General features: G+C 36.5%; 1 protein-coding gene across 1 annotated transcript in view; it reads right to left on the reverse strand.

The window, feature by feature from the left end:
• The window catches only part of ATP2B1 (ATPase plasma membrane Ca2+ transporting 1), a 59,109-nt gene that overhangs the window by 16,007 nt on the left and 18,329 nt on the right, over positions 1–24,773 (reverse strand). The window contains exons 3-12 of the mRNA XM_040063584.2: positions 17,347–17,757; positions 12,345–12,542; positions 11,260–11,514; positions 11,054–11,179; positions 10,496–10,639; positions 7,587–7,625; positions 7,084–7,245; positions 5,525–5,739; positions 4,081–4,323; positions 1,508–1,749 (exon numbers count right to left, since the gene is read on the reverse strand). Of these exons, the coding sequence (XP_039919518.1) occupies positions 1,508–1,749; positions 4,081–4,323; positions 5,525–5,739; positions 7,084–7,245; positions 7,587–7,625; positions 10,496–10,639; positions 11,054–11,179; positions 11,260–11,514; positions 12,345–12,542; positions 17,347–17,551 (1,829 nt within the window). The 5' untranslated portion in view covers positions 17,552–17,757. The remainder of the gene's footprint in view (positions 1–1,507; positions 1,750–4,080; positions 4,324–5,524; positions 5,740–7,083; positions 7,246–7,586; positions 7,626–10,495; positions 10,640–11,053; positions 11,180–11,259; positions 11,515–12,344; positions 12,543–17,346; positions 17,758–24,773) is intronic.

Below are 24,773 nucleotides of genomic sequence, written 5' to 3' on the forward strand. Positions count from 1 at the left end.
AAGTAAGTTCTATGCAAAGACTGCACTGAAACTCACTTCAAATATTTGACTTAGTGATAAGGAAAGAAAAAAGTGCTCTACTTGCAAAAGTTTCTGCATTTCTTCTACACTTACTAGTGACTCATTTGTGTCTTATAAATATTCAGGTTTAAGTTTCAGTATTCAAGTGTAGTTACATATGTTATAATAGAGAAAGAGCAGTACAACTGAGAAACCAGATTACAAGTGCTGCATAGGAAGCAGTTGATGATGTCTAAATCTTTGTCCTATTCAGCACATACTCTGAATTATGCACTGAATAGGACACACTATTTGGACACTATTCCTATAATATCCAAATCAGTCTAGGTTTTCTTGTTCTTTGCCAAATGCCCTTATTATTTATTTTCTTATTTCAGTTATTAAGTCAAGTGGACCACATGAGTCTGGGATGACTGAGTTCTAGTGACTTCTACAGGTCAGTTGTGCAATATTTTAAGTTATTGCAAAATACTTCAGAAGATAGAAGTAATGTGAGTATAGACATACCTATTCATTGATAAGGTTTGGCTTAAAATGTGCCAAAAAAGTATAAATGTTAAGTTCCATATCAAGAGGAACAAGAGTCCTCTAAAGATTGACATTTTGGTCTCAGCACAAATGTTGAGGAGAAGGAAGACTTCATTTTTTTTTTCTTTAGTACATTCGTACTTCCATAGATAATGATTTAGGGAGACAATAACAAGCAAAAAAGTAAATTTAACTGATGAATATAATCTGTGTGCTACTCAGACTAGAAACACTTTGACTTAGAATCAAAACGGGCCTGGCTACCCACTGCTGTTCCCAAAGAATAGGATGCATACATGCTTGATGACTCTCCTCACCTAGATAGGAGTTACCACAGCTGACTTCACACCTATAAACGTTTGTCCCAGTGGTGCCTAATTGCTCACTAAAACTAATCTCATTCTAATAAATCCTTTATAGGGCAGATGGATAAGGAAACAATTGCCTTATCATATTAAAACCCCTCGAGTTGCTCAAACATTCAAGTTCAACCTCCTGTTAAAATTATCAACTTGAACAGAAAGTTGCACAGTCTAAGCAGTAATATGCTTAAGAGAAATCACTTTTCAAAGGTACAAGACCTTCCTGGAATTTAGGCATATCAACTGATAGGACTTTACTAGAAGGCAGCTGAGCATTTTGATCAATCACACCTAAAAGTAAAATAGTTTAACTAAAGCGTGAACACCATCTTGTTTTTGTTTTAAGGGGTAGTTCTGGGGTGCTTAAAGTAAAGTAACTTAAGTGTTAATTGCCCATCTTACTGTAAAAAGTCAAACAACTAAAGGAGACGAGCTGTGAAGCTGCAGTCACAAGGGTATAGAACTGCTGCATTTATCTGGGATTACAGAGACATTTCACAGACAATGTCACAATATTGTTTCACATGTCACTCTCCCCACCTATCACAACATTTAGCCAAACTTAAAGTGCTGAATCACAGTAGCAGTTTTCTTACTTTTTAAGAACTATCTCAGAGGCACCTTTACTGAATATCCGGAAACTGCCATCAGAGTTTTTTAACACAGTACTCATCGATTTTCTAACAGAGTTGAAGGTGTACACTTTGTACAAATCCTCTTCTGGTATCTCATTTCTTACATCCTGATAATCACGTTTTAAATCCAAGAGCAATCCCAGCAAGGCACATTCAGTTTTATTTCCAACATGACGTGGTAGGCCACCTTCTTTTTCAGGAGGCTGCAAGAAGAACAAGAACCATCACTGATTTGGTTAACTTATAAACCACTGAAGCACAGCACTTAGAAAACAAGGAAGGACAAGCCTTAGTTCTGGGATGAGGAGGTTTCCTTTTTTTAGTAATTCCTATGAGTCATGATCCAAAGTCATACTGCTGCTTTTTTAAAGTAAATTCTGTACCTATTTAGGATCTTTCAATCCTTCAGAAATCACCCATTAAGTTTATATCAATCCCAGCATGACCTTCCTAAAAGACGTTTTCCATTACTTTAAATATTTATCTGATCAACTGAGTGTAGACCCTGAAAATTATTTTGGATTTTAAAAGTACAGATAGGTTCATATATACTCACTTTAGCAAGATAAACAGGATTATTTCTGCTAAAATAAAGTATCCTCTCCTGTAATAATTCTTCTATGACTTAGACTACAACCACATCACCTGTTAGCCTTCTTCTAAACAAACTAAGTCTTTAAGCTTCTTAAGTCTCACTACAAGTTCTGTTTTCCAGGCCATGGCCTATTTAACTGGAAAAAGTTCAGAAACAAGTTTCCAATCCTTTAATACCAGAAAAAGTTTCTTATCTAAAATGTGGGATATGCTCATACTAGTCCTATAAGTAAAGAAGTATTTCTCTCAAAATATTTGCACTTATATACCTATAACACAGTGGGTTTTGCAGCAAAATAGAGAGAAGCACATACTCAATCTGTCTCAGGTAGCTAGAGGTGAACTACATTAATCATAAGTCACTGGTCCATTTTCCTTGTTCAGATCTGCAAGATTTTGAATTTGGCTGTACTGAATACTTGCACTTTTTCAAGATGTTCATTTTCATATGCAATTTAAGACATCCAGTTCTGGGTGCCCCAGTACAAGAGATATCAATATCCAGGAGTAAGTGCATCCATGGCACACAAAGACGATACAGAGACTCAAGCATCTGACAGAGGAGGATGAACTGAAAGGGCTGGGACTGTTCTGTCAGGACAACACAACACTTTGGGAGAGAAACTTTTTGGTGTGTATTAAATGCCAGAATAAGGCAGGTGGTTAGAACAATGGTAAGGACTGTTTAGCCAGACTTCCTAGTGGTACCCAGTGAGAGGACAACAGGCATTGCATACAAACTGAAGCTTTTGAACTCCATTTTAAGATAAGGAAACAACTTTTACACTAAGGGTGATCAAATACTTGATCAGGCTGCCCAAAGGTTGCAAAGTCCCCATCTTTGAGATTCTTAAATCCTGAGTAATGTGCTCTGGCTGATTCTGCTTTGATCAGGAGAAGTGGATCAGAGGTTCTCTCAAGAGGTTCCCTTTAGCTATCTCTGATTCTATAAAGCAAACTAACTCTACTGCAGTGGGCGTAATTCAGTTAAAATTGTAGTAATAAGGGGCTTGGTCAGTGTACATTCATATACCTTTTTCTTGATATAGAAAGAGCTTTAGAAAACAGACTGTGAAACTCCTCCCATGCTGTAACTCATTGTAGTATTTCCATCTTGTTTCAGAGAAATCGGTGGTGTCAAACTTTATGTGCTGCCTCAAGTACTGCTATTGTGGAAATTCTTGCATTCTTATAGGCTGATAAGTAGCTTTTGAACTGAGTTTTCACTGCTATTTGTGTACAAAGTAGAGGCTTCTACAAAATCTTGAAATGCTAATTCATTTACTAAATCCTACTTATTATGCTTACTGCCTAAAGAATGTAAGTTATACAACATGTTGGAATAACTAAAGCAAGGAAGCTGTGTTTAGAGTTTTAGAAAAAAATGCACACAAAACGTTAAATAATCCACTATTTAAAATGTGCAACAATCCATTAGTCTTTCATTTCAAATCATTGTGCAAGTTTCAAACAAGATTTTGGCAAATATGTTATGATTCTAAAGCTTACAAACTTATACAGCAGTATCTGGTATAAAAATCCATTTAAATCCTTACCTGTAGTTACATTTTTTCATTATATTTTATTTAATGTACTACTATTAAACATTAAATGTTTAATGTTTATTTTTAGGTAGTGCTCAAACCCAGACAAGACACTCTTCAAGTGGAGTAAACAACCCCACTTATAAAAACAAACAACTGTGAACTTGAAAGGAAATTATACTGAGATTTTTATCTTTGAGTTATCAGTTCTAACTGAAATAAGCTGCCTTTTTTTTTTTTTAATCGAGTTTCAAATGAATGGTTGAGCAATTTACAGCAGGTACAAAATACCTTACCCTGCATTGTGTCACTGAAGCTGCCTGTGGCCATCACAGAATTTGCATCTTTTGAGGCAGTTAATCAGTTATCTTGATTGGAATGAAGAAATCCACTTACCAGTATTTTGGAAGTATAAGCACAATTAACAGAAATCCCTGTCACAAGATAAGCCATAGTTTTCTCTGGAATAGATTCTGGTTCTGGAATTTTTTTATAATGTTTTTCATTGATGTAGGCTTGGACCACTGTCATTCTGTTCATAGTCAATGTTCCCGTTTTATCTGAGCAAATAGCGGTTGCATTGCCCATAGTTTCACATGCATCCAGATGTCTCACCAAGTTATTATCTTTCATCATTTTCTAAGGAAATAAAAGCAGTTAACAGCAATCTACAACCATTACTTCACTTCAGAAATTTTCATTTATGGGGTCCAGTCTTGCACAGCACTTTCAGAACACAGTCATTAAGTCATCTGGCATATTTCAGAGGAAGAACTTGCAGCTGCCACTTTTTGCACAGATTCCCCCCTAAGTCTATGATGTCACAGAAAACTTCATTTTGAACAGGGTACATAAATACAGTCTTAATCTCCTGTATCTGCATGTCACACTGACTATTGATACCATTTAGACTGTTAGGAGCAAACAGTTTATTTTATTTCCAAATGGAGATGAGGTAAGGGTTGCTTTACCAGATACAATGTTTAAAAAGTGTTTCTGCTTACAATACAGCTTATTTGATCTACCTGAAAAATCAGATAATACAGCTTTCAAAGATCCTACATTCAGACTTATAATCAAAGTGGAAGCCTAATGTTTCAGCTAAAACAGTGAGGATTACATGCGTTTCATAGATTAAATATCACTTTAAATTCTTTCTTTAACAATATACTATATTGTATCATATTTTCACCCCTAAGAGGAAGATGAATTTCAAATGATACAATATGGTGCCTACTAGTAAGTGTTCTAAGTTATGAATTTAGAACACAGCCTAAACACCAATCATCCTTACAATTAGATTCTAGAGAAATAATCAGCACGCTAATGCAGTAAGAAAATTAAGAACACAAAGAGCTAAAGTTAAAAAACATGCTGTATAATAAGCAGAAAACAAAATGCTTTGCACTATTCAGTCTTAAATATCTGGAAGCTTTCGTATCAGTTATTCAATACATCAGCTAGGTAGAAGTTCAGATTTACAGAAAAGTTTGTTATTTACAAACTCTAGGACATCTGTTTATTGTAAGCAAATACTACAATGCTACACACTGAACCCATTCATCTTTAGCAGGTGACAACAGACTGGCAATGCTCACTGTTCTTGTCAGTGTGTATTCGTTCAAAGATGAAGAAAAGTACTGCAGGAGAATTCTTATTCAGTACAGAAGACAAGAAAAGATTCTTCCCAGTCTGTGGTGTGTGTGTGTATGTGTGTGTATATATATAGATGTATATATATGTATGTGATGCAGCATAACTCAGTTTGCATTAAACAGCTGATGAATACACCCATCCACCTTAAAAAAAAAAAAAATCTATTTGCCCTCTACCCACTTACCTTAACAGAGTAAGCCAGAGATATAGTGACTGCAAGTGGAAGACCTTCTGGTACTGCCACCACCAAGACTGTAACTCCAATAATGAAGAACTTCACAAAATACTGAATATAAATTGGGGTACATTCAGCAAGCCAAGGTCTCTTCTGAACCCAGAAGGTATCAATTACAAAATATAACACAAGTATAATGACTGTGATTGCAGACATCAACAAACCTTGTTAAAAAGAGAATAAACAGTTTTAAAAAATTATCTCAAATATTTGGCAATACAGATTGTGGATACATGGAAGTACTTCTGCCTTTATACCAGCTAGCTTAGAACTAAGGTTTTAAACAGGCAAGTCAAAACATTCAGGTAGTTCTCAGAGGCGTTCCAGCTTCCAACGCAAGTATTTCTTCATGCATTTCATTTAGAAATTACTAGAAATCTTTTTTTTTCTCCAATTTAATTGAAATGCATGGAGATAATTAGTAACAGGACAGACCAATATGCAAAGTCAATTGACTAAGAAGAGCAAGAAGTGAAAAAATTCAGGAGGCCTTCACCAACTTTATGCTGACTGATTCAGCAGAGTGCTTCAGTGCGGTCTCAGAGCAGGAGGACCAGGAAAATCCATGCATGAAGTAGACGAGTATTAAGGCTGTGTGGGGAACTACCATGGATCAAAAGGTACATAAAGGAAAACAAGACCTCTTGGAAGATATGAGAAAAATCTTTCACAAGGACTGTAGTTTACAGTAAACATATAAAGGAATCTGTTAATCTCACTGAAAAATTAATATTGCCATACACAACTGTTACAGCTAAAAGTTTTACTGCTCTGTTTCAGGCTGTAACTGTCTAATGACAAATGCTAAAATCAATCCTCCTTGAGCTGTGGGCTGGGCTACGAGTCTTCTTGAAATTCCTTCCAGCCTAAACCTTTCAACAATTCTGCATGGACCAAAATAAATCCTGAAATATTTGAATTAAACCACTACACACTAGATAATATAGCCTAAATTTGATACTGAACTTCACTGTTGTTTTAGCCTACTTCCAAGCAGCAACAATCTACCAAATATTTTGACATGGCAGCTGAATATTAGCTGATAGAAAAGTAGGAAGTCAATAAAAATGTTATGTATCAGCATGGCATATATTAAGTGGAAAATTCTAAACCTCTGAAAGTACTAGATATAACCTCATTAACTGAAGCACAATTTCCAGCCTTCATTCAACTTACAGTTCTCTCGGTACATTGCTACATGCTGTGTCTAACCTAAAAAGATCTTTTGTAACAGTTGTCCAATGTTATGAAGCTGGAATTTTCCCTCTGAGAAGCTGGCACTTGAAAGCCTGAATCTATTTAAATTAAGGAAAAATAAAAGCCATTCACATGCCATAGCCTGAGAAGCCACCAACATACTCAGGCACAACAGCTTACTCATGTATTAGAATTTTGCACTTAAGTAGCCAGCCTTGAGTGGTTTGATTATTTTATCTCTTTGCAAACTATGCATGTTCCAACTTTTTTTAACATGACATCAACATAAGAAGAGTACTGGGACACTATACCTGCTTTTCCAATCTGAACTGCGAGCTTTGTGAGTTTGCCTTGGAGAACAGACTTTTCTTTCTTTGGCAAGTTTGCTTTCTTCTTGTCTTTCTCATCTCCATCTCCACCATCCTCACTCTTCAGTGGCTGCATTTCCATGGCTGCACCATCCTGAGCTTTAGCTAGAAGATTAAAAAAAAAGTTTAGTCATTGGTGAGTTCCCAGATCAAGGTTACCTAAAAAACTTAACACCCAGCTCCACTAAATACAATAGCACTGAGTATTATCATTTATCCAGAGAGGCCATACTACATATGAATGTTTAAAGAAGTGTGTTGTGTATAGGTGATAGAATACCAGGTTCAGTGAACCATTTGTTTTGGGCAGATTCACTCAAGCCATCTTTACCATAAGTGTTTTGGATCTAAGAATCCAAAATGCATTTTTATAGGAAAGTCTGTATTCATCACCTACGCTCCGAGAAAACAGACTTGCAAGAAAGAATCAGAGAACCTGCATTTACCTTTGTTACGGTTTTCCACAGCTCCATCTTGCTTTTTACCTGTCAGAGAGGGAAACAAGTTGTGTTTCAAGATGGCTGTGCAGAATTAATTTTTTAATTTATGTTTTTATATAATAAACTACATTACTAAAACAAGAAACTGCATTAGAAAAAATATAAAAAAGTAAAGCACGTAAGTCAGCTCACAGAAACAGCTCATGGCACTTTTGGGACTTTACTTTCCCCATACAAGGCTGCTGCAGTGTTAATCTACCACTGTTAAGTTTGCACAAATTACTGGCACTGACACTTATGGCTTGTGAGGAAAACTTTACAAAAGACTTTGTAACATGGTTTTCTAGGAAAGGTATCTGTGACAATTAAGTGATTCTGGTGGTCTTGCTGTGTTCTTCCAATACTTGCCACCAGTATCTGACTACTTCTGTAAATAAACTGCAGTGTCTCCGTCTGAGAATCAATGCTTTTGTACAACATTGCAGAAGCTACTGTAGTATAAAATATTCATAAATCCACAGCAAAGCTTAGCAGAGGTACAGCACTGGATCACTGGATCTATGCTAACCCTATTTACACAAACATAAGCATAAACTGTAGGCAACATACCATACATCACTGTGAAAATAGCTCAAGTTTGTAATAAAAAATCACTCCTACCTGTGTTCAGAAATGGGGCTCAACAAGAGATCATAAAGAAAGACAGTGAAATAATTAAAGAATTCAACAAGGGAAATATTAAAGGTAATTGGAAGACCAACACATCATGTGTTGTTTTGGGGGCTTAGCAAGTGACAAAGCTTATTTCTAAAAAAATAAGAAGAAAAAGCAAGAGTTATAATTACTGTTTGTGATGACCTGAAATGAAAGCACAAAACTGAAGAACTTAAAACAAACCCAAACATTTTCAGTATTACTGGTAATTCACCAACTCTTTGGCCTTAGGTTATATAGACCAAAATTTACAAGAGTACTCAGGTAGAAGAAAATCGAATTATCAAGTAGCCTGTCTAGCATGACATTTAATATGTCCAGTATACCACTACTGTAGACACAGTCTGATTTCTATATGTAAGATTTCTCCCAGTGTTCCCACAACTTCTGAACGGAAAAACAAACAAACAAACAAAAAAGCATGTTCACTTTCTTTGGAAGATCCACCTCAGACTTCTTAAGAACTCATCATTGTTTGCTAATTTTGTATTTCTTCTCCCCTAGTCCTCCTCTTCCTCTTTCAAGAAAGAAGTTCTACATTTGAGTTACTTGTAACTCCTTGTACATATATTTGCTTTCACTCTGAACTGTGCCATACTCAGCCAGCTAAATATAGTCTCTTTAATCTCCTTAACATTCACAAAGAAGTTAATTTAGTTTAACCTGAATTTTATCAAGGAGAATCTTATTAAGAACCTAAATCAAGGGAAAGAGGAAGCTGTCTATCTTGGAAGACTTAAAAAAAACCCACAAGTGTTCTGGTCCTAGGATACACCAAAACATTACTTGTCGAACAGACTTCTGCTTTTAGAATAATAAACACTGGCAGAATATTAATAAAAGCTATAATCCTCTCAGTATCTCCTGTAGCAGCTGGCACTGTTGCTTCTTTCTCCTTCCTGCTTAAGGTGAAGAGCACAGGATGGCAACTGTTTCGCACTAATGACTGCAAGTGTTGCAGGTCAGCTATTACTTCTTGCTATCATGCTTGAGCTTTAAACTAAGAACTTTCAATTCACCTTGTAACAATTTTTCTAACTTTGGAAAGAAAGTCCCAATTTTTTTTTTTTAAGTTTCAAGAAGGGTCAGAATTGTAAAGCATTTGTGGGTTAGAAGACAAACTTCAATCTCAATTCCTGCACAGAGCACACATTTTAGCAATTACCTATTGAGTTTGAAGGTCTCTGAGAATCTTAAATGCATTTCAGTATGAATTTTCCATTGTCCTGTATCCCTCTGACAAAAAATAGCATATTTTGGTTTATAATTTTTTTTTTTTCCTAGTGCCAAGAAGCTCCAGACTTAGTCCCATCCATAAGACTTCATAATGGCTTCATGAAATTTTTTTACCATTAAGCACAGTGCTGAACATGCCTTGTGAGCAGTACTATCACAACATTACTGATTAACATTTCTAAGCTTTGATTCTCAGGATAAAGGCCAAGGTTAGATAAGTTACCTTATAATAAGGAAGACAGTCCATTTCATTCTTTACAGAAGGGCTCCAAAATATGCTCAGTTACAAGCCCCTCATCCTTCCAAAAACTAAGTTACAAGAAAGTGCCAAGAGGAATTTGCCTTGTATATATCTCTGAGCATTCAAATTTTCAGCTCTGAAGAAAAGGAGAAGTGGAAATGCCACTCAAAATGCCACAGAAAATGTCTGCTCTTTTTTATCAAAATCAGTCATATGTGTTTAAGTTATCCACAAGCTCAGCAGTATGAAAGACCTAAGCTTCTCCCCCTCAAGTGTTATAGAAGAACTCCCTATAAGGGACATGTTCTATCTGTCAAATGCAGAAGTAGGTACTTACTAGGTTGAACTTCATAATAACTTGTTTTCCATAAACAAGTATTTGCTATTAGACATCAATGCATCTTGAAGTTACACAAGATGAGAGTTTAACTATTTAAACATGGTATGTATGGCTGGTTAGAAATTGCAAACTTTCCAAACTCTGATTGGCCATTGAGATCTGAAGTTTAACTAAATTCCATGTGACGAGTTATTTGCAATGGTGCACTCTCAGGTCACTGGACTCAAGTTGTTTTTCCTGTGAAACCTAGAGAAGGTATGAGTTTTCTAAAAAGCTTTCTGGCTTTGGGTGACTGGAACATGTTTTTATCCAGTAATATTCAAAAGTTCACCACCATCCCCACTCCTACTCCTTCACCACGGTATGTCAGATTAATATGCCTACTTTTCTTTTCCTTCTTTTCTTTTTCCTTCTCCTTCTCCTCTTCATCTCCTCCAGCCCCAAGTAAAGTAAAGATGATTCCAGTCTGAGAGTTCACACCTACAGCAGTAACCACCATTCTTCCAGAGCCTTCCATCACATGTGTACCTGAAAGATTGAATCGGGTTTTCCACTGAGATGTGAGCAGTTACATGGCAGAGCACAAAAATACTTTGAGGAAACCATCTTTTAAACTTGACTTTGGTGAACCCGTGAGCTATGTATATGTACCACTGTGCTCTCCTAAATCTTTAGCTGCCAAAGCTATCTAGAAAGTAAACCCATAAGCAATTACACAAAATGGTTGTCAGTTCTAAAGGTCTGATCACTCCAACAAAGTTTTGGACTGGTTTGGGATAGTTATAGGAGTCAAACCAGATAAAAATTTAAATAAAATTAAATAATTTAATAAATTAAAATGCTAAATAAAACAAATTTACTAGTTTTAACCTCAAAATTTTAAATAACCAGCTTACCACAGAAACAAACTACTTTACTCAAAAATTTTGAAATGCTACACACCTGACAGCAGCATAGGATCTCTGTCCAGAGATTTCTTAACATGATCAGATTCCCCAGTCAGTGAGCTTTCATCAATTTTGAGGTCATTTCCTTGAATAAGTACACCATCAGCTGGTAAAAGGTCACCTACAAGAGATCACCGGGTTTGTTGACTGCAGTTCCTTTTTTAAAAATAAAAGAAAGTTCAGCTTTGAAAACATGTTTACCATATTTCACTTGTGCAATATCTCCAACAATTATGTCAGCTACTGGTATTTGGATGACTTGGCCACCTCTGATAACTGTGAATTTCTGTTCTTGTTCAATACGGCTCTGCAATCCCCGAAATTGTTTCTCTTTACTCCAGTCATTGAAAGCTGTTACTAATACCACACAAACTACAGAGAGGAGGATTGCTGCTCCTTCAATCCAACCTGCTTCAGATTCTTCTTCTTCTTCTCCAACATTTACTGATCCACATACTGCAGAAAACAGGTTTTAGATTTCAGACAGTTCACAAAGATATTTCAATAATGAAAGTTTTGGCAAACAAAAAATTATAGTTGCTAAACATTTTCCATGTTAGTCTTCTTTGCAATTTTACCTTTATTTCCATAAGGGTAACACACAAAGAATCTAAAGAACCTGAAAGCTAGAGCAACTTGAGGAAGATATACCACCCTGCTTACCTGAACACAAGAGAAGTTGATACAGAGAAAATTACTTGTCATCATTTTGTTAAATGATGGCATAAGAATGGTAAATAACATTCTGCTTTGTCAACATATCCCACTTTATATTTTTTTTTGCTGATTTGTTAAGACAAAGTTAAATCTGCAAAAATACAGTTAAATGACGTTCCAATCCTTTTATTTTCTATTTAGAAGAATAAATATAGTTTCATTTCTTAAGTTATAAAGTTACCAGTGTCATGTCACAAATCAAGGAAAATTTAACACTTGTTGACTCCCCAAAGAAAGCCCATGACTGCAAATTATAAATTGCTTAAATATTTGAGGCAAAGCTAAAAAAAACCCAAACACTTGCAGAGACTGGATTTCAAGCAAGTCCTTGCTCCTGCTGCTTGCAATTTACCTTTGGTCAGAATAATACCAGATCACGACAAAGAAAATCTCATGTTGTCCTTTTACGGCAAGCTAGAGTTTTAGTAATGTGCTCTCAATAAGGAACAATAAGCTGCTTTCCCACTGACTTACTGTCTCCCATCAGATTTACAGTATAGGCATGTTGAATCAGGAAAGGCCAGTAGTATAATAAAAGTAGATATCGACTTTTTAAGACGTTTACTTACATGATTCATTTCCTCCTGGAGGCTGGTAAAAAGAAAGACCCAAGGATACTACGGCTGCAATTTCTAATATAATTAGTGTAACGTCCTGTAGTGCTTCCCATACTAACTGAAGAAATGTTTTTGGCTTTTTAGGAGGTATAAAGTTCTTCCCAAAAACTGCTTCTCTCCTTTCTATATCTGCTGGATTTCCACTTAAACCTGTTTAACAATAAGACAAAGTTAGTGACACACACATTTCACCCTCACATTAGAAGGGACTCAACTTTACCACTCATGGAATCAAGTCCCACTCCATATTTCAGTAACAATACCAAAAAAGCCATATCTCAAACATAATTGTGTAGGTAACACCCTTAAATCAGTCACTATAGAAAGCCTGCTATATTTTACAATTCTCACCTTGCCAAAATAAAGTTGATGGTCTACCTGCTTAATATGTCACTTAATATGACACAGGAACAGAGTATTAATAACACACATACCTTTGTTCAAAGTAAACAAGTTTGCAAGACAAGATCATTAGTAGCGTTACTACTATTGAGACTGAGTAGCACCATAAAGCGTTAGCAAGACCACAGCCCTTGAAGGCAGCTCTGGTTCCCAGTGTAGGGATTCTGTATTCAGAGACAACATCCTAGGATCCTAAAAGTAATGTAACATTTATAATGAGATGCTTATTATAATTAAAAATGTAACTATTACAATTATTGTATTGCAATATTAATTATTATATAAAAAAACTATTAAAAGTTGTTGAAGCTCTGCAGGCATCATGAAGAAAGATTTGTGATGCTGCTTCCACTTGGAGTAGTGGTAGTTATTTGCTCTTCTGAAGCTTCACCTTCTCTCTATCTCCTCTCACACAGAGAGAGCCATGTTCAGCACTATGCCAGGTCTGTCACCTCTGTTTTATGCCCATCTTTCTTATATGGCATCTTTGAGTCCTCCTCTGTCCCAATTCTTGTACCAGCAGAATGCTGCCCTTAAGCGACACTGGCAGACAAGAGTGAGGGGCCTACACAAAAGTCTACAGCATGCTTCAAGAGCTTGCCTAGATCTTAAAAATAAAGGAATACCAAGTATTTTAAGTGCAAGGTCATACACTAAAGGTCTTTTGTGAGCACGCCTCCTGGCTACTCCTCTAAAGTTTCCAGCTGTCTGGAAGTTTAAAAGTTTCCAACCCACCATTCAGAATTAAGCTACTAGCTCATTTTTCAAATCAAAATTGCCAAACTTCAAGGCATGTTCAGAGCAAAGGTCTGGACACTTCAGTCATATTGACCCCAAGGTTATGATCAGCACCAGCTTAAAGACAACTATTTCCTTAGTAGCAATTTTCTTAGTAGCTAACTCAACTGCTTAGTGATAAAGGCATTGCAAACATACTAGGTAATAAATAAGAACAATAGCCACTGCAGCTGGCTTTCATAATAAGGGGGGTATTTAACACCTCTAACAGACATTTCCTAGAATCATCGCATATTTCAAGACACTTTGAAAAGGCTACTGAACTGCAAAGTTCAATTTTAAATGCTAACAACTGCTATGGAATCACTTAACTGAATAGCAAACTATATGCAGATCTTTTCAGAAGTGAAATTATTAAACATACTCTGTGTATATGATAAATTACGTTTATTCTAACAGTCTTCGATTCACCTTGAATTCATGTCTTTGAAGGAGTAGTTGTACTGATTAGCCATAGCCTTACACTTCTTGCAGTTCAAGCTTTAAGGTGTTTACTTTCACTCTCAACTCAAAGAGCACTGCAAGATTTTTCAAAATCAAGCTATACATTACACAAGCTACAGAACCTCAGGACAGCGTGGTTATTCCAAATGGCTGGGCCATATTGCTATTTTGCAAAAGCTACTACTTCTCTATTCCTTTAACATGGCAGAGTTTGGAAATTTATTTACATCATATTAGCAACTTGATGCCCACTCTCTTCCTCCCTTCGCAGGGTACAACAGTGAAGAACGTCAGAAATATACAGCACAGTTCCTTGAAGAATGAAAAGTGTTTCCAAATGAGGCCTCTATAAAGTCAAGCTACTATCAGAACCACTCAGTGAAGATTAGTAAAGAAGCCTAGCAAAAAAAAAAATTGTATTTTTAGTATACACTATAATACACCATGCACCATTACTGAAGTCGCTATGTTTACCACACAGCTGTCAATTTCACAGTTCACAACCTACAGTCCTGAGGTCAAAACTGTCATTATATTCTTCATTATGTGTCTTAACTAGGGTAATTTATGTTATTTGAGGTTAAGTTTGAAAAATGTTAGCCAAGGGACTAGTTAATGCTTCATATTCTCATATTCAAATTTTATTAGAAATATGTTTATAACTAATATGTCCAGAATATGACAGACTTTTATTACTGAAGGTATGTCAAACATTCATTTTGCACATTTGTATACATGCAAGAGTAAAGTCTTCTCAGTGTCCTTTTTTAAAGTAATACTGGTAAAGGACTGTTCCCATTTCTTATTTCAAATCAGGTTAAGTTTGATCAAAATTTTGCCTGAAAAAAGATGTTGCCTTACATTGTCAACAACTTGACAGCAAGAAATGGAACAAGCTGAACTCACCCACTGTGTACCATGTCAGAACTACCTGTAATTTTCCTGTGAAGCCACTGGTAATTACATAGTGGTAAGAGTGTCATGTCATAAAGAAAGCATCGGATTAGGAAAAAGTGTCATTCAGCCTTGCAGGTATACACACACGGTTTTAGAGAGGTGATATTAGCGCAATGCATAACAGTTTTGATCTGCAAGATCTTCCCTAGACTTTTTTCCATTAGTATTGTCTCCCTTTCTATGCTTATTATTTGAATTTGACAAAAGTGGAAACCTCGTTCTACCTTTACAAGAGTTCTCCAGTACTACCTCCAGAGAGTTTATAGCAGGTTACCTGACAGAGAGGCTGATTCCTTAAAATTTCGTGTTGTGGTTTAAAGCCAAAATGACACCTCTGTTGGATGCTGTTCTAACTCATCTTAATTAACCTTTCCTGAGCCTGTTAACATGTTCAGCTGTTGAGTCTTTGGTGTGTTATGAGCTTCTCTCACACTTAAAAAAGGACGGTGCTCTTTTATTAAGTCAATGACTGTATGTAATTGATTGCAGTGTACATCTAAATGTCAAATCCTTTTGAAAGTGGAAGGCCTTGATCACACAGCCCTCAGCACAGTACAATCAATCTTCAGGAAAGGGCATCACTCCCATGTGTTAACCTGCATGTTTGTTACATTAAGAGACAAAGTGAATCCTGCAGTATATGGGGTATTTGGGGCTTAGTGCCTCAAGGCTGTGTAAAATGGTATGCCCACCTAGCTTGCAGTAATAATGGACCTTTAGCCTTGCAGATCACTCTACAGCAGAATTCAACTCTCGGTACAGTTTCCAGATGTAGAAAATGATATCCCTTTTCACTGAGAAAGGAAACTACCTTTCAATACTACGCAACAGATCAACAGGGTAACAAGAGGCTGTAGCTGCAGCTCAGCTGCAGAGCTGAGAGCTGCAGAGATGTGTTACACTGCTTATACACTACAGTGCTTCACACACATGCACTGTACTTTATGATTGCCATAGAACAGAAGTTTGTACTCCTCATGTTTTACAAACGTCTTCATCCTGAAATTGGTCTACTCCCATTCACTGGTAGTTCAGCCATGTCAGCTGGCCGCTTTCCTCTTTTCCTGGTAAGAGGAACCCAGTTCATGTACTGATAATTTCAAGAGTCTGGCTTCAAAAGCAGATCAAGCCAAAACATGCTAAATGCAGATGTACCCAGAAGTACCTTACGGCATTAGTAGGCTGTTCTTGGTCCAAGAAGAGAAATCTTTCCATAGCATTTCTGAAGAACAGAAAGCAACAGCCCTCCAGGATTAAGACAGCAGGTACTTTACTGCCACCAACATGACACTACATTGGTTAAAATCTATGTGAGTCCTTAAATGCAGAGACATGACAATTTGCCAAAATCTTGATTTTGGTAATTCTCAATTACTCTCAACAGCAGGACCTCACAATAAGTTTTGGTTAATGTTTTTATATATTTTATTAAAGTACAGTTTACTGCAAGTACTACAGTATGTAGATATAGTCACAAATAGACTTAATAGCTTTCATTTAGATTGGAAGAAAACAGTAAGAAAAAGCCAGGTCTTAAGGAGAACTTCTGGAAGGTTCCCAATAGGGAGACTTCATAAATTTATTTACTTATTTCTTCACATTTGTACAGTCTATCTTGCAGTAATAACTCTAGATAGCAAAAGCATCGTGTAGCCACACTTTACAAAATGCCATTAAGTCCAACATGGTAAAGACTCCATAAGAGATGCTTATTTCAAGGGAATAAGATCATTTAATCACTTTGCAAACCTTCCACTAAGAGTACACATTAATGCTTCAGTTATATTGATAGTTATTTTGCATGGCTAAAAGGAAATCTACAGAAGTATTGCAGATTTAAAAACTAGATCCTGCTATTAAGAATTCAACATAGCACAAACAGAAAGCATGTAATCAGTTTTAAAAATTGCTGCATTAGCAAATCCAAGAACTAGGTAGCAACACAGAAGCATTAATTAGCCCTCCATTAGATTATTAAAAACTTGGGCTCTACAACAGCACAATATGAATTGGGAACTATAGGTCATATGAACTATTCAGAAAACTGATGCTTTCACAGTGAGTTGAACACTGCTATGTTGCGTTGCTATTTCATATGTGGATGTCTACATCAATGAACTTTTTTCCAAGTGCAACTTCATTAATACATCTCACATGCAGTTAGACCAACTGAAAAAAAACCCCTCTTGCTTACTTATTACCATGAAATACGTCTAACTTAAAAGAATAAGAAGTGATATTTTGTTATGGTAACTAAAATGCTTTTACAAACTTTGTTCTATTAAAAAAGCAGTTTGCTGGGTAAGGCTTTTCCTAAATGGAATTTTGTCAATAAGTGTTAAAACTTACTTACCTTCATTTGGTGAAGTTTTCAACCTTGTACAGATGCCATGTACATCACCATAGCATTCCTGTATTTTATGCAGTGCATCTGCAGCTCGAAGTTCCATAAGAGAACGGAGTTCTGCAAGAGTAACTCCAAAATCTCCATGATTAGCTTCTTTTACAGCATTTTTTACGCTGCTATAAGCAACCGAGTTGTTTGCCATGTCACCCATGATGCATGCAGTCTTTAGCGTAGACAGTTTCCAGTAAAGAACAAAGTTTCAACTTAAAATATTTCCAAATGGAAGATAAATCCTTTGGGTATGAAGACAGTCAGGAGAGCAGACACATCACCCAAGCAAGAGAGCCCATCCGGAGAGATATCTTTGAGGTTGTCCCATGGCGCATTCTGTTCCCCAAAGCCAAACGCAAGTACAGTCTAGGAAGAGAATAAATACACATTCAGTTACATAACAGCTATACTGAAATGCATTGTAAGACAACATCCTTTTACTGAAGTTACAGAAAACTTTCTTTTTTAATTTCCTATAATATTTTTAGTTTGCATACCACGGGCAAGAGTGACAAGGAAGAAAAGGGATGTTTCCCATCCCAAAACAACCTTGCCTTATTGGATTTCCTTAAATCACTAACTTTGTAACAACTATTGCCTTTAACACTGGCATTTTCCATCATATGTCCATACGGTTTTTCATCAAGCAGCAGCCTTTAAAAATACCTAAAATTGAATCAGTTTCCAAGGAAATGGAGCTTATACCATCCAGAAGTGATGTCACATGGGGAAAGAACATGCTCAAGTTAAAACCCCCCACTTTTCAATGACGGTCTCACTTCAGAGACTGGGAAGAACAAGCATTTTTGTGTTCCTATTAATTCATTACTGCAAACCTCAAGAAAAACAACTTCAACATTAAGCTAGCCTACATATGAAGCACTTTTGTATTTTAAGTAGGATTATATCTTCAGGCAGACCTAGCTCTTAACAAATTTTTCATGTCCATACAGTCTTAGCCCTGTTCCAAGCCCACTTCATCACAACACAAGCCTCATACAGTATCTCTGTTTAATTCTTTGAAGAGAAGGAAAAATTGCACAATACCACCTTTCCACACAAGGCACAAGGAGACTGAAGAGCAGTTCCCTAGAGCAGTCTGATGATCAATGCATTGTAGGTGAGAAATTATCATCTAGCCACAGGACTCTTGCACAGGCATTCTATACATAATCCCTGCTCAGCTGACACATCTTGCACATATGCATGTAGCTACACAACAGTGCAGTGCACACACAAACTCCTCATGCCTGTGTAAAGATATGCTGTGTGCCAAAACCAGGCGTCTGATCATGTAAGTCAGCTTTATTGGCATAATGGAGTGTAATGAGTACGTGTAACAACATATTCCCCCACAAAACACAAATGCCAGGCTCAGATGAACAATAACTTGAACACTTCCAGGTCAACAAGACCCTCAGGTGTCATATGCCTAACAAAGGCAAAAATATAAAGGCAAAGCACCAGCAAACAAAAGATTTCTAGCTACTTCCCTGCCAGGTTAGAGGACTATTTGGCTGAACTGTTGAGTCTATGTTGAAGTAAAGGCACAAGCACCCAATTTCCAGAAATTTAAGGTCTTGGTTCCAGGAAAGACTCAGATTTCTGCTCGGAAATATACAGTTGTAGCTACACTAAATCTACCATTTAAAGCACCATGTCACAGTACTTTGTTTGCACTGTAAGCCCCTGAACTGATATCAGCTGACCACAAGTGACATGCCCATCTCTGGAAGAACTGCGACTTCTACAACTGCAGCTGCTCTTCTCTTCCTGTCACAAGACATTCTGAGAAAACCACTGCCCATGGCTGTTTTCCAGAGAGTGACAAAAAGCATAAAGTAATCAATATTCACATTCATAAAACTTCCAACATTCTATAACACAAAAAAGTTTTTAATTTAAAAATTAATTTTAAATCTATGTTTTCTCTGCTACTTGCAAGAAAATATTGCAAGAGTTGAAGAGTCCATGATGATGGTGTTAGCCTGTATGCTAGGGTTAAGACTCTAATGAGTTCTGTTGGAGTATCTGCAAGTGAAGAATTTAATGTAAACCATGTATGAGTTTTCTTTAAACACACACACATAGTTATCTAATGCCCAAAAGCTGGATGTTGTTGTCCAGCTGGTAGCCTAGGTGGATTTATCAGCTGGCATCTGATCATAAGCTATGACAGTATAACAAGAAGCAGATCAGGCAAATGAGTTTGTATAGCTATGGAGAAGATGTTGCAGCCTCTAATTAGGCAAAAATAGACCAAGCAGAAGCCCCCACAACCAATTACACCAAACTTGATTCAATTTTAATTAAGAAAAGCTCTGTTCAAGCCTCTAGCACGAGCCCTGTATTTAATGCCCAAATACACCCAAATCCAAGAGAAAAGGATAGGAAAAGCTACAGCTCTAGTCACTGTTTGTTTCTCATCAAAAAGTTTTAAGACTTTCTCTCTTCATATATATGCAAAGTGGACAGATCTCGCTTTCATATGCAACTAAACCTAAGAGCAGTAACTCTGCTTAGTCGTAACTCAGTATGCTTTGCACTCCAGTTCTAGCCTCTCTATGCATCTATATCAATCTTTATTAATAAATAATAATCCAGACTAGTCATTAATTAAATTTATACTGAAGGGAGTTCTTACATGCTCTAAATGCCACCCTAACATACCAAAGGACCCTTAGGGCTCACAGGCAAATCCAATATGCATGCATTAAGTACAAAAACAGTGCAGTTCTACAGATCAGCTCTAGTAGTGATCCAAATATTGGTACATCCATGTTAGCAAAGAACTGTGGAATATTGAAAGGAATGGTGTGAAGACTTCAAATTCTGAACACTAAGCAAGTGCAATGTTGATCCAGATCATAAAAACTTGATTAAACATTATAATTTTTTTTACACAAAATCAGACCCGGGTCTGCTTCAGTAGTCCATTTATTCCAGACATTTCAACAGAGAGCACAATAGCTTCTTGTCATACAGATACAGGATGGCCCTAGTTTAACACAGATTTTTCCATAGGAATTAGCAAAGGAACTTTAAGAAATACCCTTAATGCAGCTTTGATGTAAAACCTTGCAACATTCAATCAGTTCCTGTTACAGCAAGTTCCAAGAGTCCACTTTTGTAACATTAGTGGCGATGCATAATGAAACTATTAGGACTGAAATTTAGTAGCATAAAAGAAAGTGCATTTTAAAGCTACAAAGATCATCTAATAGTATTTATCTTCATAACTAGTGAACTATTTTGCTTTGACCAGTGTTTCATTTCTCATTTATCACATCAGCCATTTAAAACAACCGCATAGCATGAGCTCTGAAGCACTATAGTTTAAAGCAACTCACCTCAAACTTCCAATCTGTTAATATCTTAAATTTTAAATTCAAGAAATGGTTATAAAACTAAAACTCATTTGTATACCACTGCTGAAGTTCCAGCCTATTTAAAGTTTAATTCAGTTGAAGTTTTGTATTAATGACCAGCTTAAACAAGCTGCACACAAAATTATTAAGATGTCTATTTTTCATTAGACACATCAACTTTTGGATAATCATTTATCACTGACACTTTGTTTATCCCTTTATATCATTGAGATTAGGAATAACTTTAAAAGCTATTCTCTGTCACACTCAAGTGATTAAAAAACTTGAACTGCAGAAGCACATTTTAATAGCAGCACATACTCTCCTAGGTAGGATTCAGATACTTATGTAAATCCCTCCAAGAAGACCTTGCTGCTCTTTGGCTGTAGTAACCTCACTGACACATCATATCATTGTAGCTGCTTATGAGGAGTAACTTCCTTACCCAATTTAAATTACTATTTATTGCTAAGGCATTATGTTTTGTTACCAGACAAATACACTAATTCAAACCCATAACCCATTAAACAAAGGTCAGACAACTTCACCAGTGTTGGAAGTTCAACATCATAAGCTTCTGTAGTTGGACTGGAGAAAGGAAAAGCTCCAAACAGAAGTCTACATGTAGAGATGCTTACCAAAGTAGGAAGAGACTATAGATTACTTGTCTATTTAGTACTACCAGAATATTCTGTGCTGAACAAATTAGCCACAACATATTTTTTTAAGATTTCCTGTGGTGGCACAATTACTACTGCCCAGATGCACAGGACCTAGCATACCTTAGACCCCTATCCAAGCTTTTCCTATGATTAAATTTACATTTAACACTTGCTTCACTAACCTACAAGGAAACACAATTTTCTTCACCAATAGTAAAACACTTAAGCACACTCATACCTCAAGACTCAAAGCTTCAACAATCATAAATCTTGTGTCATTCAATTTGATTTATACATCTGCTTGAACCGTATGCATTCAGATATTGAGCATTAGCTGGTAGCATTTGACCTTCAGCAACACACTAAAACTGGGTCCTGTAATATAGGAAATGGCTTGCAAGGTGATTATCTCAGGAAAGCCTTTGTTTAATCTAATTAGTTCAATGAATACCAGACAGATCTGCATACCAAGAAGATGTTGTGATAAAAACTGTTGCCATATGTTCCAGCTGTCATGCCTTTTAACCTGCCTACAGCTTCAAAGATATTGAAAAAATATAATATGCTTTTGCATCCTTTAGTTTGGGTGTGGTCAACAAGCTTCAAGCCATTACATAACACTACAGAGGTAAGGGGAAGAAAGAAGGGAAGTAGTCTGCAATATTATTATAATGGAATATTGTTACAATGAAAAGTAACTGTAACTGAGAAAGTAACCTGGAAATCACACTGAAATTGACTGAGGTCTTGTGCTCTGAAGAGTCAAACTTCCTACTGTAAGAGACAGATCCTCCCATCTACTTGGTGGCTACACTACAAGCTACAGAAACTCACCAGCTGTTCCACAAGGAATATGAATGAATGCTAATGAAGCAAAAACTTAAGATGGAACAGTATGCATTTACAAGTCACTATTCTGTAAATTAAAATGTGCCTAACTGAACAAATAGGAGTTAAATAATTTCAGTGCCATGCTGCTGTTTTAGAGCAAACATCTCAGACAACCTGGTTTATGAAGACAAGTACAAGTAGACAGAAGAACTAAAAGGCAACGGGCACAAAGCTTTTAGCATATCATCTTCAGCTGTAAATAAGCCCAGTAGTGCTGTAACGACAAGTTTTGGTTATTACAGCCTGTGTGCTATAAAGGGTAAATTCATAAAAGGTCATGACTTTTGCTTAGTTTTTAAAGAGAAATTTGATTAAATTCTGAAGTTTAATCTCCTGGGAAGCAGATGTACTTACCTATCTGAAATAAAAACTGGCCTAGATTCTGCACTGGATCTAAACACTGCTATTGTCCCTGCTCATTGCAGGGAGGCTGGACAAGATGACATTTAAAGGTCCTTTTGCAACCCAAATTATTCTATGATTCTGTGATTTATGGCACTTAATCTAAAGGATTTCTGCTGCCTACTGTAAATGACACTTGTAGAAACTATTTCATCCATTGGTGGTTTCTTTCCTTTAAAACCCCAAATTTATTTCTTATTGAAATGATAGCAAACAAATAAGGACTTCAGTAGTCTGAAGTCAGTTTGGTAGTAGTACAAATTAGCAGTGTTCACACACAGGTTCTGCAATCATTTTCCTCCTATTTTGTAGGAAGCAAGGAAAAGTTGTAAAGTCTTAAAGGTGAGTTATTATGGCATGAATATATGGATAATCCTTACTAGCTCCTTACAAAGCAGCTTGGTCCACAGCCTCTGCCAGGAACCCAGTAAGCAAGCATTTTGCTATGCCATCAACCATCTGCACAAGCCTGTATTGTCCTGCCTTGTCCAAGCCATGGCCTCTCCCCACTCACAAAACAACTCAGCTCCAGCTGAAGTGACTCCTGGACTATGAAACAAGATCAGAAAGTGCTTTATAGAATAGTCTGAGTAGGAAACTATTTTATCAAGAGTTTAAACTAATTGTTATGTCACCAAATAGAGGTAACCAAATAGATATTACTGATCCAAAAATATACAGACTGATGCAACAAGAAGGGCTTCAGAAAAACCTATGACCAATTTCAAGGAACATCAGACTTTGAGATATACAGGAAAATCCCAGAGGAGAAAACCACTGTGATCATCACTAAAGGAAGCATCAAGGGTTTTATATGTTTGAAATACTAGGCTTTCACAGTCACCTACTTCATATTACATTGCTGGCTTGTCCACAAGACGACAAAAACTTAAGACAAAACTGTGCAAAAGCATCAATTTTTAAACCACTCAAAACACCTCTCTGCAGTCCACAGCTCTGATCAACATTCAGGAAGCTTCTCTCTTCTCCACCACAGGCCCTGAAGCTTCTTTCTCTGTACTTCCTTTTCTTAGGTTCATCTACTTTCTGCTCTGTGATGACACTACAAAGTAAAGGCTACATTCAAGAGGACTGTTTGCAATAACAAGGTTACTCCAGTTTAGGACTATAATCCCAGTGGAAAATAAGTTTTTTTCTGTCCCATCCAGAATCATTTTGAGTGTGTTCAAGTACCTAAAATGCATTTACTGAGTGTGTCAGCTTCCTCATCTAACTTGAGGTTAGTGAAGCTGCCAAAATTTGGACTAAGGCAGCTGATAGCTGAAGACAGACCTGCTGGTGTTGAAAATGCAAGAAAAAAAATGCTTGCCCAAGGCCCATCAATATTTTCCTTTCCTTCAGATCCACTGAGTACTAAATAGGATGACTGAGGATTTCAAGTCTCTTAATCCTGCACAGTTTAGGGTAATTATGATGTAAACAAAGTTCTTTTAACAGATCTGTCATATTAAGAGCTAAATTTATAAACCTAAAAGTGCTTTAAAAAAAAAAAAAAAAAGTAGTAAAGTCATCCATTAACAAACTTCCACATTACTAGGTTAATGAACAACTTACCACACTTTTCTCATCAACGTTTGTCAAAACCATATAGACAAAAATGACAAGACAAAGCTGAACTTTTTCAAAAACCATAGGGTGGTAGCATGGTAGCAACTCACTAAAATAATGCATCATAAGACTACAACATTTCCAAAGTGAAAATGTGTTCTGGTCACAAACCCTGACAGGTGTGTGTTAAATGAATGTTAAATCACTATTTGCAACTAAGTTTCAAGTAAAGATAAAGTGAGATGGTACCAGATTTCATAGAACAGAGATGGAGTTGGATGCCTAGATTTCAGTTACTTGTTGCATTTAAAGCTCAGAGCAATCCATCCAGCTGGTCAGTTCTGACAATGTCAGCAAACCAGCAGCTGACTTCACCAGTTATTCCTACTGATCTTGACAAATCTTTTCGCCTTTTTTTCACAGAACTTATATTTACCATTTCATCCTTATTTGAACACTCCCCTTTATTTTTTTTTTCTTCAGAAAGTAT

Source organism: Hirundo rustica, chromosome 4 (assembly GCF_015227805.2).
Source record: "Hirundo rustica isolate bHirRus1 chromosome 4, bHirRus1.pri.v3, whole genome shotgun sequence".
Lineage (NCBI taxonomy): Eukaryota > Metazoa > Chordata > Aves > Passeriformes > Hirundinidae > Hirundo > Hirundo rustica.